At 50.9% G+C, this 17514-nt stretch overlaps 1 protein-coding gene and 1 long non-coding RNA gene across 5 annotated transcripts in view; one reads left to right on the forward strand and one right to left on the reverse strand.

The window, feature by feature from the left end:
• Positions 1-6561, forward strand: part of Rfx4 (regulatory factor X, 4 (influences HLA class II expression)) — a 165602-nt gene extending 159041 nt beyond the window's left edge. For all 4 annotated transcript variants that reach the window (XM_005374623.2, XM_005374622.1, XM_005374624.1 and 1 more), the window contains one exon: positions 5034-6561. In XM_005374623.2, the coding sequence (XP_005374680.1) occupies positions 5034-5306 (273 nt within the window). In that variant the 3' untranslated portion in view covers positions 5307-6561. The remainder of the gene's footprint in view (positions 1-5033) is intronic.
• Positions 6562-7206: 645 nt separating this feature from the next.
• Positions 7207-16055, reverse strand: LOC106149629. The gene is made up of 4 exons (XR_001235938.1): positions 15516-16055; positions 9075-9156; positions 8692-8801; positions 7207-8190 (listed from the first exon to the last, which is right to left on the reverse strand). It is a non-coding gene; the product is annotated as an uncharacterized LOC106149629 (long non-coding RNA).
• Between the last annotated feature and the right edge of the window lie 1459 nt (positions 16056-17514).

Genomic DNA, 17514 nt, shown 5'->3' on the forward strand with positions numbered 1-17514 from the left:
TTAAGGCAGCAAGGGGAAGTCAATTTATCACATGGCGCCTCTCCTGAGCAAGGCCCTGTCCATGCACAAAGCAGCTTCTGTTTTATTTTTCATTAACATTTATGCAGTAAGCACTGTTCTAGGCACTTTGACATACACAGATCGCTCAGTTCACAGAACAAACTAAGAAAGACAGCATTTCCCTCCAGAATTTAAAGGGGAAGCAGCAGGTTCAGAAGGCAGCATGTCCCGTGCTACCCATTCAGATGCCAGATCTCCAGCTCTCAACCCTGGCCCCAAACCAGCAGCCCTGGAATGACTGTGTTCTGGAGGCACAAGGTCAACTCAAGAGGCCAAAGCAGCACGTGCTCCCAGATCCCTGTTTCCATTCCTTACCAGTTCATCCAGTTCTTTGGTTCACGGCTGAGTGTGCAGAGGAAGCTGCACTCCAGGGCTAATTAGTTTTAGCTTTCCCAGTGCTGAGTAAATGTCTAACACATGTTGCTACGTCAGACTGTGGCTGACCTGAATTGGAGAAAAATCAGTTATACGAGGTAGCTATTGAATGCACTTGTCCTCAGCATCAGAGTCACTGAAACTAACTTCTGCGAGTGAATGTGACAGGTTTACCTTAAAGAACAGGTAGAGGGTCTGGGGGTGGAACTCAGTAGTACAGCAGCTGCCGAAGTGCGTGAGGCCCCGGGTTTGATCACCCGCACTGCTAGAAAACAAAAACAAAACAACAAAACTGGATCCGTGCATCTGCTGACTGAAGCACTGTATGCACGCCAGCATGAAGATGCTCCCGATCATTTGAAGCCATGTGTTTTCTGACATGGAGGGGGGGTGTGCCCTTGTTTAGACTACTCGTTTGCACCACGAATGTCTTCTCGTGGAACACAGAGGTAACTCTCCCAGTCCTGCGCGGAGTCTCGTGTCTGAATTAGTGTCCAGGTGCATGAGGTTTCATAGTGTGAGGCTGGAGTGAGTCCCCAAAGCCACCCTTTCTGCTACCATGGAGCCCTCGTTCATGTCAGAGGAAGTGAACGGCGTGGTGTCAGCTGCCCCTTTCTGGGTTGCCCATGCCCCTGTCTGACCAAAAAGAAAGCAAACTAGGCCACATATGAGGCTGCCAAATATTTTCAAGCCTTGTTCAATACCCGCTCATGGAATCCAGCAGCCACAGATGTGAACTAGCGCTCTAGGCTTCGATCAACTGGACTCTGTATGGCTAGGAATGCACTCGGCATGGACAGAAAGCAGGCTGTCTGTGGCGAGGACCAGGTCCCCTTTCTCTCATCTCTGCACTCCCAGGGCCCAGCATACGGCTTGATCCTTAGTGGGGACTCATTAAGTACCCACTCTAGAATGAATGAATGAATGAATGAATGAATGAATGAATGAACAAATCCTCATCCTGCTGCGAAGTTGCTGTATACCTCAAGCAAGTCATTTATCTCTCCTTGACCTCACCTCTCTCACCAGTGAATGGCGGGTTACCCGCAGGGTCAGCCACTAAGCTCTTCCTGTCACTAAGGGACCACAAGAGCCTATGCTTTTCAGAAAGGAAGGACACCAACAGCTAACGTATTTTGCTAACTGATACATAGGAGCGACAGGTGTTCTATGCACACTAACTCTTGACCCTCAAAGCTCAGCAGATGTGGGCTGCCTGGCGGGTTTGGGGGAGCCACCTCCCCTCCCAGCAGCAACCCAGAGGAAGCCGGCCCGGGGGCGGCGCTGGCAGCACTAGGCACCCTGAGAGCTGCCTTTCATAGGAAAACAGTTTGTGCTCTGGACTTGGCCACCTTTCACCCCTCGCTCAAGTAGCAGCACATTTGGGGAGGGGCAGGGATAAAAGGCTCATTCTTCCCTCTCCAAGCATAGGAAAGTCGGCCCCGGTGTGGGAGTCATTTCCCAAAATAGACTTCCTAAGGCGGCTCCAAAGAGGCCAAGAGTCAGTCACAGCCGAAAGAGACTTGAGCCACAACCATCGGATGGGACCTTTGACCACACACCCTCATGCATGCGTGTGCACACACGTGCTCACAAGCAGCCTGCACACGCCCCTCTCCAGGGTAGTAACTGGCATTTAGCAACTGATTTGACCTTGCTGGTGATCTGACCCAGGGAACGCTAACTTCCTGCTGTGGGACCTCAACCAAAAGCACGTTTATTCTGGGTGGAGAGCTCAAGACCGAGAGTCTGGGCCCTGCACATGCAGGGACGGCACGGGAAACCAGAGGTAAAGTGTGAGAGGCGAGGCGATGCTGCCGGCCAGCCTGGCCACGCTCGGCAGACAGGACAGAAGCTGTGCTGGCGCCTGGTTGCATAATCGGCAGGCCAAGCAGCAGGCGCTTGAGCCACCCGGCTCTCAATGGAGCCTTCACCAAGGGGAAAACGAGTCACTGACTCATCTGCAATTAGCTGACATAGCAGGACAGAATTTTCCATGCCGGATTCGCAGTAACAGAATTGTATTGTCGCACTGGAGATATTTTGAGCCCGTCTCATTTCCAGGCAATTGCTCTTTTGATCTCTGACAACCTCTGGGGCACAGCTGCATTGAGGGTCCCTGACGGGGCACAAACACCACTCTCTTGAGTTCTGGGGGACGGAGCTCCAAGCTACCTGTGACGTTTGCCATTCCCAAGCCAGGGCCAGGGAGGGTCAGCCGTCCAGGTCAGAATTCCCAGGCCAGGCTCTGCCTCGGGGAGGGAGCTTGCTGAAGAAGGGAGACCAGAGAGGGAAGCTCTGAGGGTGGCTGCTAAGAGGCAGTGCCCTCCTCCCGTGTGATCTGGGAGTGGCAGGCCAGCATACATTAGGGGGCCAATGCCCCAGGACGGGGTTTTCATGCCCTTGCTATGTGGCTTTGGGTATGGGCCCTCGTTTTCTCATCTCCCCAGTATGGGGCTGGATTACATGCTTCTTAAGTCTCTTTCTAGTGCTAGTGTCCCAGTGTCCATTTGCCAAATAGAGCTCAGCACCTGTAGGTGCCAGGCGCCATGCGCAATCTTGGGGATGTTGTGTGTGCGTGGCAGAGCCCCACTGGGAGAATGGGGACGGAAGCCCGCGGAGAGGCACGGCTGCCAAGCAGGGTGGTGGCAAGACTCTGACCCTGTAGGTGGAGAGGAGAAGGGCTCAGCCTCCAGGCTGGACGTGCAGAAAAGGTGACATTCACTCCGCATGTGCCCGGAGCTCTGGGGTAGGCTGGCTTGCAGGGGTTCCAGGCAGAGGAGACGGCTGGGGTGAGCTCAGTGCGCCACAGCACCAGAAGGGAGGTTGCTGAGCAGCAGTGTGAGGTGAGGCGGCCGCACCCCGGAACCAGACTCAGCAGCAGGAGGGGACGCTGGTGACCCTTTGCGCTTAGATGGCACACATGTTACCCGCCCAGTGCCCCTGGGATTCTGTTTTCCTGGGCAGGGCCCAGGGTCTTCGGGACTGAGGCTCCTAAGGATCCCTACCCCACCCGTGTTGCTGTGGGTCACACGCTGTGCAGCACGTGGCCCCACCGGCCTTCCTGATCTGACTCAGGGCTCTGGAGCCATGGCGGGCTGTCTGGAGTCCCCTTGGCAACAGCCCTGTGCCTTCCCCCTTGAGTTCCCAGACACCTACGCCCCTCTCCCTTCCTAACTGCTCTTTTCACTGTGCAGTGGCTGTCCCCTGCTATGTCCGGCTCGGGGACAAACTCTTACACTCGGATCCGGATCCTACTTCCAAGCTCTAAATAGCCAGCTCTCTTCAAATGCTTCAGGCTTAGGTGCCTCCCCCTGCTGCCCTTGGGTGCCCAGGCGGAGAGGCAACACGGTGCCCGAGACTGCCCAGACGGCAGGGAGCAGCCATTGCTGTCGCCAGCCCTTCCGCCGCTGTCTGCCTCCCTCCCAGGAGGAGCTGCCCCAACCCCTCGGGGCTCCACTCTGCAACTGTCGGCTGGACAGATGGGGAGCAGGAGAATCCACATGCTCACACGCTCCTCCTCCTCCCCGCCCCTGCAGGCCTTGCTGATTGGCTCCTGTCCTGCCGGGGTGGCCCTCGCTCCAGCACAGGGCACAGCAAGGACATCGCTGTGCTGACCGCCACCCGCGGGGTGGAAAGGAGCCCAGGGAGCCCTCGGCCCCTCCCCTTCCTCCCCAGCGAGCTGCAAGGGGCTGATTTGCATAGCTGTCTTGGTAACGGAAAAGAATGTGAAAGCAGCAGCACTTCAGAGGTCCTTGTCCTCCTCCCCTTAATCCTCTCCAGCACTTCCCCTCTTGCGCAGCTACTCACACCTGTTCACCCTCTCTCCCCTGCTCCCTGGCTCCTCCTGACTCTCCTGCCACTTCCCTTTCCTGCTCAGGAAAAGAGAGACACTCTCTAAATGGTAGACACTGATACTAACCGTTGACGCTGTTGATTTGCTTTCTCTCCAAAACCCTGTTTTTAGGCTGCAGTTCATAATTGAATGCAACTGTAAAATGCTATTTTTAATAACATCACTGTGTTTGACTAGGCAATATTGTTCTTTTGGGTGGTTGGAGTGGGACCTAGCACACCTCTACGACTACTGATAAATCTCACAGTCATCCAGCGATACATCCACAGTTATCTAGGCATGCTGTTCTTAGCACACGCATGCACGCATGCATACATACACACACGCGTGCTCCCTTCCTCTCTCCCTTCCTCCCTCCCTCCCTCCGGTTTTCCCAGTGGGGTTTTCCCTCCTTTTGGGTTTGACTTCCCAGGATAGTCCAGATGAGGAGCCCAAGCCAGATGCTGACTATGGAACCCCTTGCATTTCTTCCATTTAGCCTTCCAGAAGTTTAGCTGATTCTGTCAGCTCTAGTGAATAGTGTCCTTTTTTTTTTTTTTTTTTTTTTTGGTACTGGGAATTGAACTCAGGATCTTGTGCTTACCAGGCAGGTGCTGCGCCGCTGAGCTACATCCCCATCCTTGGAAAGTTACTGAGAGTGAAAGTTACTGGATAGTGTCTTAAGAAAGTTAAACTGACTGGTGTGATGTGTATGCAACCTCAAGCTAATTTTCTCTTTGTGCATTTCTTTCCCCTCCCCAAGTACCCTTTCAATAGCCCCACTTCCCGGATGGAGCCCTGCCTGATGAGCAGCACCCCCAGGCTGCACCCCACCGCAGTCACTCCCCGGTGGCCAGAGGTGCCCACCGCCAACACGTGCTACACGAGCCCGTCTGTGCACACCGCGAGGTACGGAAACTCTAGTGACATGTACACACCCCTGAGCACGCGCAGGAATTCCGAGTACGAGCACATGCAACACTTCCCTGGCTTTGCTTACATCAACGGAGAGGCCTCCACAGGGTGGGCCAAGTGACTGCTCTCGTGGTCATCCATATTTAATGTTAATAATAATAATGATAATAAGCCCAATACCCGCCCTCCAGAAGACTTTATCTCTATACATCGTAACTGGTGGGCAGTTCCTAGGCACCCATTGTCCTCACGAACAGGAAGATACCCACTATGGGAGGAGTAAACGTTAGTTCAGAAAAAGGTCTCGCCAGAAGTCACTGGGACTGGGTTCCTGGACTGTTTCTCTAGAGCACTCGCTGGGCAGGCCGCCTGCGCCTCCCCCTCTGTCCCACAGCTCGGCTTCGTGCGGGCGAGCCCTCCCTGTAGGCTACTTGTGTTCCTGTGGGCCCTGCGAAGCCCTGTAGTCTTGAGGGATGGATCCTGGAGATGGAGTCTGGTTGTGTTCTCGCACGGGCACGTCACTTGCCAAGAACAGTCACCCGGCCACCTGTGTGGTATGCCCCTCCCTCCTGGTTGCATCTCACGGCTTCCTGGAAGGCCAGGGCCCAGGGAGACGCCAGGGACTCTAGGCTGGTTCCCTGTGCTGCTCGCATCCGTCCGCCGCGTACCTGCCTTGCCTAGAACAGAAGCACTGTCGGAGGGAAGAGGAGGCCTGTTCTGTTGCCTTAAGTGGACTGAGGTCCGTAGGGGACCGGTTCTTCTATGTACAAGGGTTTGTCCTGAATTTGCACAATGGTTAGTGTCAGCAAAAGGCGGGAGAGGGTTTGGGAAGGTTCTTTGAGAATGTGATTTGTGGCCTTGAGTATCACACTCGGCTCTGCTGTTAACATTCTGAAGCTGTTTGGACCAAACTTTAACTTAGCACCAAGTGTGAGAGCGACTTTCATAGTTTCTTCATAAGACTATAATAATTTCCGACACTTTGATAGAAGAAAGATTCAGAGCTGTGCCTTTGAGCCTATACTATACTGTGTATGTGTGGAAATAAAAAATGTATTGTACTTTTGGGAACATTTTTTTCATAGGCATTTTTCTGTCAGATTTGTAGTAATTTGTGAGGTTTGTTAGAGATTAACATAGGCTTTCTTTCTGTATCATAAAATGCACCACACAATTATGGTGGACCTATTACCCTATGGGTAAGAAATAAATGGAAATATGACATCGGATACGTTAGCAATTGTTCTGTAAATAAAACTTTTGATCACACCGCTCAGTGTGATAATCATGTCTACGGCTAAAATGGAGATAGTTTTATCTGTACAGTTGTGCAAGATGTGAATGGTTTCACACTCGAATAAAAGGTATTGAAACAACTTGCTTTCTTCCTTCTGATTTTGCACTTGACAGGACGTCTGTGCATGCAATATAAATAATATTCTTAAACATTCACGCTTTAAGTAGGCAGAACAAAAAAAACCCTAAGTGGTCTTGGATGGCGTCCTTCCCCACTGCCCTGTCATGTCATACCACAACAATTACAGTGTGGAAAGGCCGAACGTCCTGTCTTGACCGATGAGTGAGCATAGGACCTACAGCCCGACTGAGGGTCAGGGGACCTGCTGGTCTGCACCGTCAGTGTGCAGAATGCCTGATGTCAGTAAAGGCAGGCGCCTCTCAACTCTTACAGGGAACGTTACTCTTCCATGCCAGCATCATTGAGAGTTCTTACTTAGCTCACACTGGGTGTGAAGATATTTCAAGTGCACTGCTTTACATGCTAATAAACTTCTGAACAGAATGGTAACATTACTGAATACGTAATAAGTATGAAATTCTTCTCCAGCACTGTGCTTTGATTCTGGGGCTGAGAGGATTGGGATACAGAAATGAAATGACTGTGTTCTGCCCAAACGTTAAGAATATAAAAACAAAGGGAAATTCAGAGCCATGGATTTCCAGAAATGGCAGCAATGACTGTCTTAACCCAAAGGCATGAGAATTTGACACCTCAATTTGCATTTTGAAAGATTTATTTTTAAAGCCGAGCTCATAACGTATTTATACCTGAAGATGATTTTAAGGTGAAAGCTATTTATGTATTATATACAGCATCCCCTTAAATATATTTAGCTATGCTGTTCTACAGAAAGAAAGTAGACCTTGGATCTCACTCTCTGAGGGTGAGTTTGTTTTTTCTTTTATCCACAACCCATTAGTTGGCTTTGTGTTATGCAAGGGGTGAGAAGAATGAAATTTCAGATGCAGTCAGTGCATAAAATAAACCTGGGGACGGCCAGCCCTGCCACTCTCTTACAGTCAAAGCTGGTGCTCCCTATGTGAAGAACGTTGTAAGTCTAACCTTTACTGAGTACACGAAATTAAGTTCTCACCCAGTTCTCTAGCCACGTAGCAGGAACATGATAAACCACACTTGTTTACAAGAAACAGCCACAAGCTCACTAAGTGCACACCTCTTGAGGCAAAAAATTGTCACAGTTAGCAGAGGCGTGAGGCCAAGAGAAGAGCAGCCGCTCCGGAGCCCCTCGGGACAGCCTGCGGCGCCCTCCTTCCCAGCGCTGGGCAACAGGAGGCAGCGAGCTGGGGGCCAGCGGTCACTGAGTGCTTCCTCCTCGGGGCGCACACACCCTGGGCTCCCAGATGTCCCGAAACCTTCAGGATCGGACTCTGGAAAGGCAGCAGGTGCTGTGAGCACGTGGCCCCAAGGCGCCTTCTCTCCCTGCATGGCCCCACACCCGTGTGCCGAATGGGGACGGGGAGGTTGGCAGCTGGGAGCAGGGCCAGTCACTTGTCAGAAGAACAGAGCCGCGCTGGCAGTGAAGGAGCGCTCCCCTCCTAGGCCTTGCTGTAGAAAGGGCTCTGCCAGTTTGAAACTCGCTGACGTCAGGAACAGCAGACAGGACAGCTCACCCACACTGCAGCCGGTGGCGTCCCGGGCATGTGTCCTGCTGTGTCCCTTTTCAGGTCTCTAGTATACCCCAGATCTGGAGAAAAAGCAGACGGGGGCCCCTTGGAGCCTGCAACCAGGCACCAACCAAGCTGAGCCTCGGCCGCTGAGTGAGCCCAGCCTAAGCAGGGTGAGAAGCAGAAGTCCTGAGAAGAGCCCCGGCCCCTGCACGTGACCTTGCGCGGGGCCCCTCCCCTGCCTGGACCCCAAGCAGGCGTGTTCCAGGAGCCTGACATTCCGAATTAGTCTGTGGCCTGATGGACTCAGGTTGGCAGGGCTGAGTGAGGAGGGTGGGCAGCTAGGGAGAAGAGACAGGCTGGGCTGGCAGCTGGGTGGCGACGCAGGGTGAGAGGCGGCCGTGGAGAGCGGGCGCTGGCCCCGCCATCTGGTGCCAGGACACAGGCTGAGGCTCCTGCCATGACTTAGGCCTGCTCACCTGCGCCGTCGCACAAAAGCCCAGCCCTTCCTCGCTCCAAGCCCACACGCCTGCCCGCCACTCTGGACAGGAGTCCCCATCAGAACCGGCCTGAGTACCCACCTTCCAGACATGTCCACCAGCGCTTCCCAGGCCAGGTCTGGAGAAGGACGAAAAGGAGGCAGGTTCCCGTGGGACAGTGTCTGTCCCAACTTCTCACTCCTACAGGCAGACTGGCAAGATTTTTAGCATATTAAACTCTGGGGAGAAGGGCAGCATAAGTACTCCATCTATTGCAGCACAAGGGGCGTGGACAGGGTGCTACAGGTCTCCTGGCATCCAGGAGGAAGGAAAGCTCCGAATTTCACAACACTTCTTAGCTGAGGTGTTGTTTCAGGAAGAAAAGTTCATTAAGCCAGAGTTTTGTGTGTAAAAAGACAGTTTCCCATTCACGTCTTTTTGTGTTTGTCAGAGGCTGTGAGTGTGAGCCACAGAAACCCACTTACTGTGTGGTCTTAGCTTCTCTCTTGCCTGACGATCAGATATTCCTTTGGGAGCCTTTGCTTCAGCGTCTTTGCTTATGTGAACCTTTAAAAAAAAAACAAACATTTTTTTGGCGACAGGGTCTTACTATGCAGTGCAGACTGGCCTTGAACTCACCATGTAGCACAGGCTGGCCTTGAACTCACAGTGATCCTCCTGCCTCAGCCTCCCAAGTGCTGGGATTACAGGCGTGTGCCACCACACTCAGCTGCTTATGTGTATAAACATCAGATGTTACTACATTTTATATGGAGTAGAAAATGAATCAGAGCTGTTCAATCAATAGTGTTTGAACCAGTAAGCTCTTTAAATAAAATTCTGTTCCATTGCCAATGTAGCCAAAAAAAAAAAAAAAAAAAAGAAAGAAAGCTCTCTGAAATGTAGTGAGAAAGCAGGCAAGGGTATGCAAGCACTGTCACAGAAGCTTGTTTTAAAAGTTGGATATACTTATTGGTTTTCAAATGAAATAGAAGTGAGGTCCAACTCTGGTTCCACCCAAGAGTGTAGGAGGGCCCGCGCAGTGAATAACTGCCCCAGACGATTCGATTCTCAAGCAGTCAAGGCGGAGGAGGGGACGACCTCTCCGCGCTGACTCCGGAGGCTCAGGCTCAGGTTTCTTTTGAACGGGAGTCTGTGTGTCCATGTGGAGGACAGTGGCCAGGGCGAGAAGGGCTGATGCTGGCCACCCTGAGCGCTCTCCCCGTAGTCGAACCTTTCCCTAGCTCCGGGGCTGGGCTGGCCCTGCAGCCACTCCGCTCACTGCCAGTCTGCCGCCTGCCTCCTCCTCGAACCTGGAACTTTCTGCTCCGGCTCCTGGGCAGCCTTCCAAGCACAGCCCGGACACAGGCTTTGGGGCTTCCTCTTCTTCCAAGGAGGTCAGAACCTTTCGTGCCGCACCGGCCTCCTCCCGGCATCGCTCCCCCCATTCCTCCGCCTGCATGCCAGCGTGCCCCCTCAAGCCCTCGCACCCCCATATTTTGCTGCTGCTGGCGTAGGTGGGGCGGAAGACGTGGGCCGCAGCGCTGAAGAACGCGCTGTTGCTAGGGAAGGCGTGTGGGCGATGAGCGAGGGCGGGCGGGAGAAACAGGGCTCCCCGGTCTCACGCCTCCCTTTCTCATCATAAATGCCTCGAGAACGAAAACCAGTGGCTGAAGATCTATTATGAAGAAGAGTGAGTTCTGACCGTGACAGAAGCTGCCTCAGAAACGGCTGCAGCGCGGCTATTTGGTATTTGTGAGGCTCCTAAGTGGGGGGCCAGCGCGGTGAGTGAATGCCCAGGGATCTGCCAAATTGGGGCCCTAGAAAGGCTGGCCTGCAAGTGCCCTGACTCATGTGACACCTCTCAGAAACGGTGCTACAGAATGTCCGCCTGAAGCCTGCAATGTAGTGGAGGCAGAAGGCCCACCCTGCGCGGAGGCCTCTGCAGCACCCTCCTCCTGCATGCCCAGTGGGCTGTGCTGTGGCTCTGAACCCAGCCGGGCCTGCCCTCACCCGCGGAGGCCCGGTGTCCTGGAGTCTCCTGTGCCCCGGGCGCACAGGAGTCCTTCTCCCTCCAGCTTACAACCTCCTGCTTCGTGCCTTGCCCGTGGCCACAGAGTTCCGGGGGGAAGAGCTGAGATTGGAAAACTGAAACCAGACACAACAGCCTGGCCACAGCCCCTGCCACGCAGGAGGTCCAGGTGAGAGCATCCCCTGATCCCGGGAGCTAGAGTCCAGCCTGGGCAACCCAGCGAGACTCCACCTCAAAAGAAAAAAAAAGGAAAGACACCTGCCTTTGGACTTGGGGCCTTTTTGCTTTTTTGGTACTAGGGATTGAACTCACAGCCTCATGCATGCTAGGCCAGCGCTCTACCACCGGGCTACAGCCCAGCCCCCTCCTTCCAGCTTTTGTTCCCACAGCATATCACCGGCGTTCCATCTCCTAAGCGGCTTTGCAGCTTTAAATCAACTTTGACCACGGTAATAGAACCTACTGGACTCCAAGAGAATTTCAGAAGTTCCGGGAAATGTTTGTGCCCGCTAAATGCAGGCAGTTTCTAAGCTGGGTGCCAGGTCTTCCTTGCACCCCAAGCTGCATCCACTCGCTAGATGTAAAGGGCAGGCAAGCTGGCCCCAAGCTACGCATGGACCAACACATTATCAAGGACCAAGATTTGGAGGAACGGGAACAAAGAAAGTCAGTAATAATGTTAAAAAAAAAAAATACCAGGTCACAGGAGGATTTTTATTACCAGGTTGAAAAAAAGCTCTGTAGGGGAGGTACCATGAGCCAAGCATTCACCAGGATGAAGTCATTGGGGTGTGGGGAGGAAGAGGGGTCTGGCTACCTCTTGCTGTTAAGGTCACTACCCTTTGACAGAGGTGGCCTCTGACCTCAGCAACCCTACAATTCTGTTTTGACTGACCCTGAAACCCATGAAATTCAGATGGAGGCCCTGCCCAAAAGTTGAGCTAAAGCTGAGTAATATGGGAAAAGTTCCCGGTATGTGCCCCCAGCTGAAAGGAGCTGGCAGCTCTTTGGCGGTGGATGCAATTTATTCTGTCCTCCTCCTTTCAGGGAAATGCTAATCCTTCATAGGCAACTCGAGGGGAAGACTAAAATGTGTTGATGATGAATGACAATAACCCTTTGTCCACTGCCACCTCCTCCTAGGGTTGGACCTTAAGAGTTTAATCAAATGTTGGTAAGTAAATTAATGCTTTACTGCAAAAGGTGGTGGGAAGAAGGGTTGTGAGAACAGCTTTCCTCTGATGTGAATCCCAAGAAAGCTCGGTGCTAAGGCATTGACACGGGGAGGGGGTACTGGAGGGCTGTCTGGGAGCCTTTATTTACCCATAGAACAGTTGTTCTTTTTAAACCGTATTACAGCATGTCGGTACACAGAACTGTATTACATTCTGCCAAAGCGGAATGCTAGGGTTACTTTTGTTAAAAACAGCAGCAACAACAACAACAAAAACCCAGGCATTTGTGCTGCGTAGGAGCTAACACGGTCCTTTTGCCCTGAATCTCCCCAACCTCCTTCGGTTCAGAGGGCTTGGGAGTGACTGCGCCGTGCCGGGTGTCCTGTGCCAGACACTTTGCCGTTTCTTTTAACCCTTACATCCTTCTCCAAGGAAGTATAATTATGCTCATTAAAGGTGAAAACAATGTTCAAACAGAACACCCAGAGTTAAAAATCAAACAGGAATCGTTTGGCTTTCAGGTCTTCCTGTTAGACACAAAAAACTGTTTGCCAGGCAGGTTTCAAGGAACTTGACAAATGATCCGCTTCTGAGGCTCGCACAGTGAGCGGGGAGTAGAGAACAGGTTTTCCAATTCCCTGTCCAAGTTCTTTCACCACATTACTGCACTGCCACCCAAAGCGCAGGGTTTTCCCAAGAGGTGTTTGGATGGGATTCCAGTTAGTGAGATGCAAATAGGTCTGACCCACATTCCAGCTCTTGGATAAAGAAAACCTTCTAAAGGGCAGAGCCCATTTCATGTGCTTCATTTGAGAGTCCCACTGTGCACAGTCAATATTAAACAATTATAGGTAAATTTGCCAGGGACGAACAGCAGGGGCTCCGCTAGAATACTGAAAATAGTACCCAGGAACCCCAGAAAGGTGCCAAAAGGCTGGATCAAGCAGTCATAAGTTTTTTAGTGTGTAAAAAAATCCTTTGAAGTCATGTAGTCCAGCTCTAATTTTATAAGTGGGATCCAGAGATAAAATAATGTGCATAAGGATCAGAAGCCAGCCAGCAACAGACCTTTCCTCTGGTCTCCCGGGTCTATTTTATGTCATATGGCATTGTCGGGTAGTATTTTCAGAAGTATAATATGTTGTCAGCTGAAGTGAGATTGGCTGGTTATAAAGCCATCATTGATTATGAAACATCTCTTGAATTAAACTTTTCCTTATCTGGCTGACAAAATTGACCCCAAAGAAATTCCTACTGCTGGCCTTCAAGTACAACCAAGTTAGTATCTGGTACCGCTACTCAACAAATGTTAATTTTGGCCTTCGACTTTTTCACGTACTATTTCTCCCTGTCTGGGCACCCTCTAAGGTCTCCACCACCCTACATTACTCACATCCTCCGAGAAGGTTCTCCGATGACTCCCTTACCCATTAGTGTTTATCTTGCTTGGATTTGTACACTAAGTTCAACTTCCTTCCTATCATAAAAACTTTTTTATTGTCTGGTTGTTTCTTATATCCCCAAAGGACAAGATCAATTATTTCTCCTTGGTTTTACTTTTTATATCGTCTAAGGCAAGGCTGTGCACTAATATTTGTTAAAAGGAACAAACTGAACTTCACGATGCCAGGGAAACTTCATTTTTGGTAGAAAATGAAATAAAGATAACTTTCATTTTGCAGGGTGATTCTGATTTGACTGATCGTAGTGCTGGGGATTGAACCTGGGCCCTCCCATTGAGCTACATCCCTAGTCCTCTTTTATTTTTTATTTTGAGACAGGGTCTTGCTCAATCACTAAGTTGGTCAGGTTAGGCTCAAACTTGGGATCCTTCTGCTTCAGCCTCCGGAGTACTGGAGTTACGGGTATGCATCATCACAACCAGCTAGTTATTCTGATTTCTCAAAGACTCTTATATGTACATGGCCTGAAAGTGCACCAAAAAACGAGTTCAGTGGCTGATCCTCTTATAAGAATACTGGTTCAGTGGTTTTCACTCCTGGCTGCTGGGTTGAATCAACTGGGAAACTTTTACAGTTATGAGTACCCAGGCCTCAGCACAGATCAACTGAATCAGCTCTTCAAAGGTATACAAAGCAATGATTTCACATATCACAGTTCTGATAGTTGATTTGCACAACCTTATTAATAGATTTTTTTTTTTCTAAAGAATGAGCATATTCGAACATGGTTGTGGTTTCCCAAATCACCAACATTTTAGAACTGAGAGCTAAGACCTCTGCTTGCACTCTCCGTTTCAGAGCCGAGGGCACTAGTTTAAGAGAGGCTGAGTGGCCCCGCACAGGGAGGGGCTGGTTCCCAGAGGACACGTCCTGTCCGGAGTTGCTGGGATTCTCTGAACTCAGATTCGCGAGCTGCAGTCAATAAACTGAGCTGTTCAGTTCCTGAATTTCCACTTCTAAAAAAATGTACAGAAAGTATTGCTTGTGAAGAGCAGGATTTTAAAAACAGCACCAGGTACTACTTAAAGCCCTTCAGTCTGGTGCACTCCAGCTCGCCCATTTTCATGGCAAGAGGAAATGCCACAGCAGGATATACCAAAGTCCAGAACGAATGACCAGTACCGGTGTGCAGCCTTCTTCATTGCCCTAACCTGAAAGTTCGTAACTTTTCTTCATAACATTTTGTTATTGGAATCCAGAGCCCTTCCAGCCCTTAACTATACCACTTATTAGGAGACTTACTTGCTTACTAGCAAGCTAATCAATACCTGGAACTTCCCTTTTCTCTATAAAAAAGAAGATAGTGCCTGCCCTACTGACCTTACAGTTTTCAGCTATTAAAAGGGTTAAATCAGATAATCCATAGCCGATATTTGGGAAACAGAAAGCACTATTCATATACCATATATGTATAGAGTGATAGCACTATCTTTCAGAGCAGTGACTTGCAAATACACTGTCTGTTGCTTTTGACTATCTAAGCTCTAATTCCTAATTCCTTGGTACCATGCCCCCTGGAAGTCAACAGGAATTGGAGGTAGTGCTAGAGTACTCTCTAGTCACTGAAAGAGTCACATAACTAACCGGGAGGCCATGTGCTGCAGCGGCTGCTCTAGGCTCTCGTCCTAGAGCCGGGTTTTACTACTGACTTTGGACAAGCCGCTTAATTTTCCTGGGACCAAAGTCTCGTCAGTGGTCAATGGATGACTTAAATTAGAATCAAAGACCCTTTGATTTATAAAATCAGAATATTAATGCTTTAAGTTACTGAAGTACAACTTCCCAAGTCATTAATTCATGTGGCTTCATGTATTTTCAATCTCTTTTTTAGACATATAAGGTGGGACAAACCGATTTTCAAAGATGTGTAAGATCCTCTTTAAAATTTTTTTTTTTCTATCGGGATGTTATGCTTGCTGATATCCTCTCCAAGAGACCTTTACTCCAAAAATAAATTCATAGTTACCCAAAAAAGCAGTTAACACAGTATTGGACACAGACTGGGCATCCAGATACTTTAATAGCCCTTAGCTTGAGTCCATTTGTGTTTCTTCATTCTCTTGACCCTGTTTTCTTACCCATAAAGTGGGAACAATACCTTTTCAATGCTTCACTGAGGTTATATCTATGCAAATATTTTGTAAACTGCAAGGTATTACCTTAAGATCATAGCTTCCTATTCCATAAACTTTCTAAGTGTGCTTTTTTGAGAGGTAAATTAAAATCTTTCTAATTTATTACAAATGTAGCACCTACCTTGCTAGAGTTTGAATCTGAAATGTCTCCCAAATGACCATGTGTTAAAGGGCTGGTTTCTAATCCTTGGTGCTATTTGGAGGTAGTGGAACGTTGAAAAGATGAAAACCCCCTTGGACGAGGTCACTGGTGCACGCGTGGAAGGGAATATGGGCGCTCACCCATCCCTCTTTGCTCTTTAGCTATTATGAGGTGAGCAGTTTCCTTTGATTTGTGCTCCCCACCATACAGACAACAGGGCCAAGAGACCATGGACTGAAACCTCTCAAACCATAAGCCAAAAAATCTTGTCCCTTATTATCTCAGGCATTGTGTCACAGTGAGAGAAAACTAATACACCCCCAAATGACTGGATCAACAATAAGTCCAATAAATGTTTGCTGCATGAGAAGTATAATTTACAGAAAAAACAAAAGTTCCATGGGCTCAGTTTCCATGTTTGTTTTTGTCTCCAAATTCCTAATGCACAAAACTCAGTATACACAGTACAGAAGGCACTCAATTATTAGACGAATGAATTTTGTTCCCTCTAGTTCCCCTTCCACACAGCCCCAGAGGAAGAGGCGGCAGGGGAGGCGTCAGAGATGACTGGAGCGGACACTGTGGATGTTACCAGGAGAATTCACCTGCTCTTTACTGAAGAGCAAGGGAAGGAAGCAAGGGCACAGGCTCCTGTTTCGAAAATCTGCAATTTTCCCGATGGAGGGAGCGGGAAGGGCTTGGGGGGTGGCGCAAAGAATGAGGATGTGTTACGTGCACATGCCAGCTCCCCACGAGGAATATGATCACCATGGACTAATAAAATTTTTAAAGCCCCAAACCTGCAATTTTGGTATCACCTGCGACTTTTTTTCTCATTTTAAAAGGAGAATAGCGTTGTTCACTGAAATGGCAGCTCCACAAGGATTGAACTTTCCTGTGGGCCCACTGTACCCCGTACCCACCCTGCCCCTGCCGCTAGGTGTTTGTTGAATGCATTTGTGAGAAGCTGCTTGAAGCAACACAGAAGTGTGCAGCAGAGAGCGCGGCACACAGTTCACACTTGGCGAACAGGAGCTCGGCCACCTCTGCGCTGTGTCAGGACGATGACTTCCACGGGGGCTGGATTGCAGCCGCTTCCGGGGAAAGACCCGGGTTCCAACCTCCCCGTCTCCACTGACCGGCCGTGGGACGTAGGCCGAATACGTAACCTGCTGGGTTCTTTTTGCGGGAATCAGAGTTTGATGGTAACATGGCAACCCGTAACCGGTTTGCAGCTCTGCCAGCACAGGACCCCGGCTTCCCGTGGACACCACGGCGGCCGAGGCAGGAAGGTGTCAACTTCCGAGGCCGGAACCGCTAGCCGCGACTCGAGGGTATTAATCGGGACTTGACAGCTCCCACCACAGAGGGCCGTTCCCACCCCCCGCAGCCAGGTGGACTGGCCAAGCCTGGCGCAGGACGGCGGACGGCGTGAGGATCAGCGCCCAGGCTCAGCCACACTCAGACCCTCCTGTCTCTCTGCCGGCCGCAGGCGGTCCCCAGCCTCCGCGTCTGTTCTCGCGGGACCACAGTTCCCAGCATGCCGTTGGGGGGAAGTCGCTCTCGCTGGGTGACTACCAATCCCGGCATGCCGCTCGGCACACAGTCCGTTGGGCGGCGGTGCGCACTGGCCGCATTGTATGCAGGGAGATGTAGTCCATTCCGTCTCCGACTCGCAGATGGGCGGGGCAGACACGGGTGGTTCGCGTCCGCTGAGGAGAATGATTCATAGAGGAGGGTCGGGAGAGAGCAGCTCTGTCCGCGAAAACCCTCTTGATAGACCGGACTCCCCTTCTCCGAGGCCGGGAGCTGGACGGAGGCGCGCGCGACCGCAGGCCTGACGCTGCCTCGCGGGCCCGCCCCGCGTCCCGGGCCTCCGGGAGCCGGGACGGCTGCGAGCGCCGGCGGCCGGGAGCCGTGACGTCGCGGGGTGAAAGTTGAGGGGCGGTGACGTCTGGCCGGCCGGGCGGAGGCTGGC

Source organism: Chinchilla lanigera, unplaced genomic scaffold, assembly GCF_000276665.1.
Source record: "Chinchilla lanigera isolate Chin_1 unplaced genomic scaffold, ChiLan1.0 scaffold00004, whole genome shotgun sequence".
NCBI classification, from domain to species: Eukaryota; Metazoa; Chordata; class Mammalia; order Rodentia; family Chinchillidae; genus Chinchilla; species Chinchilla lanigera.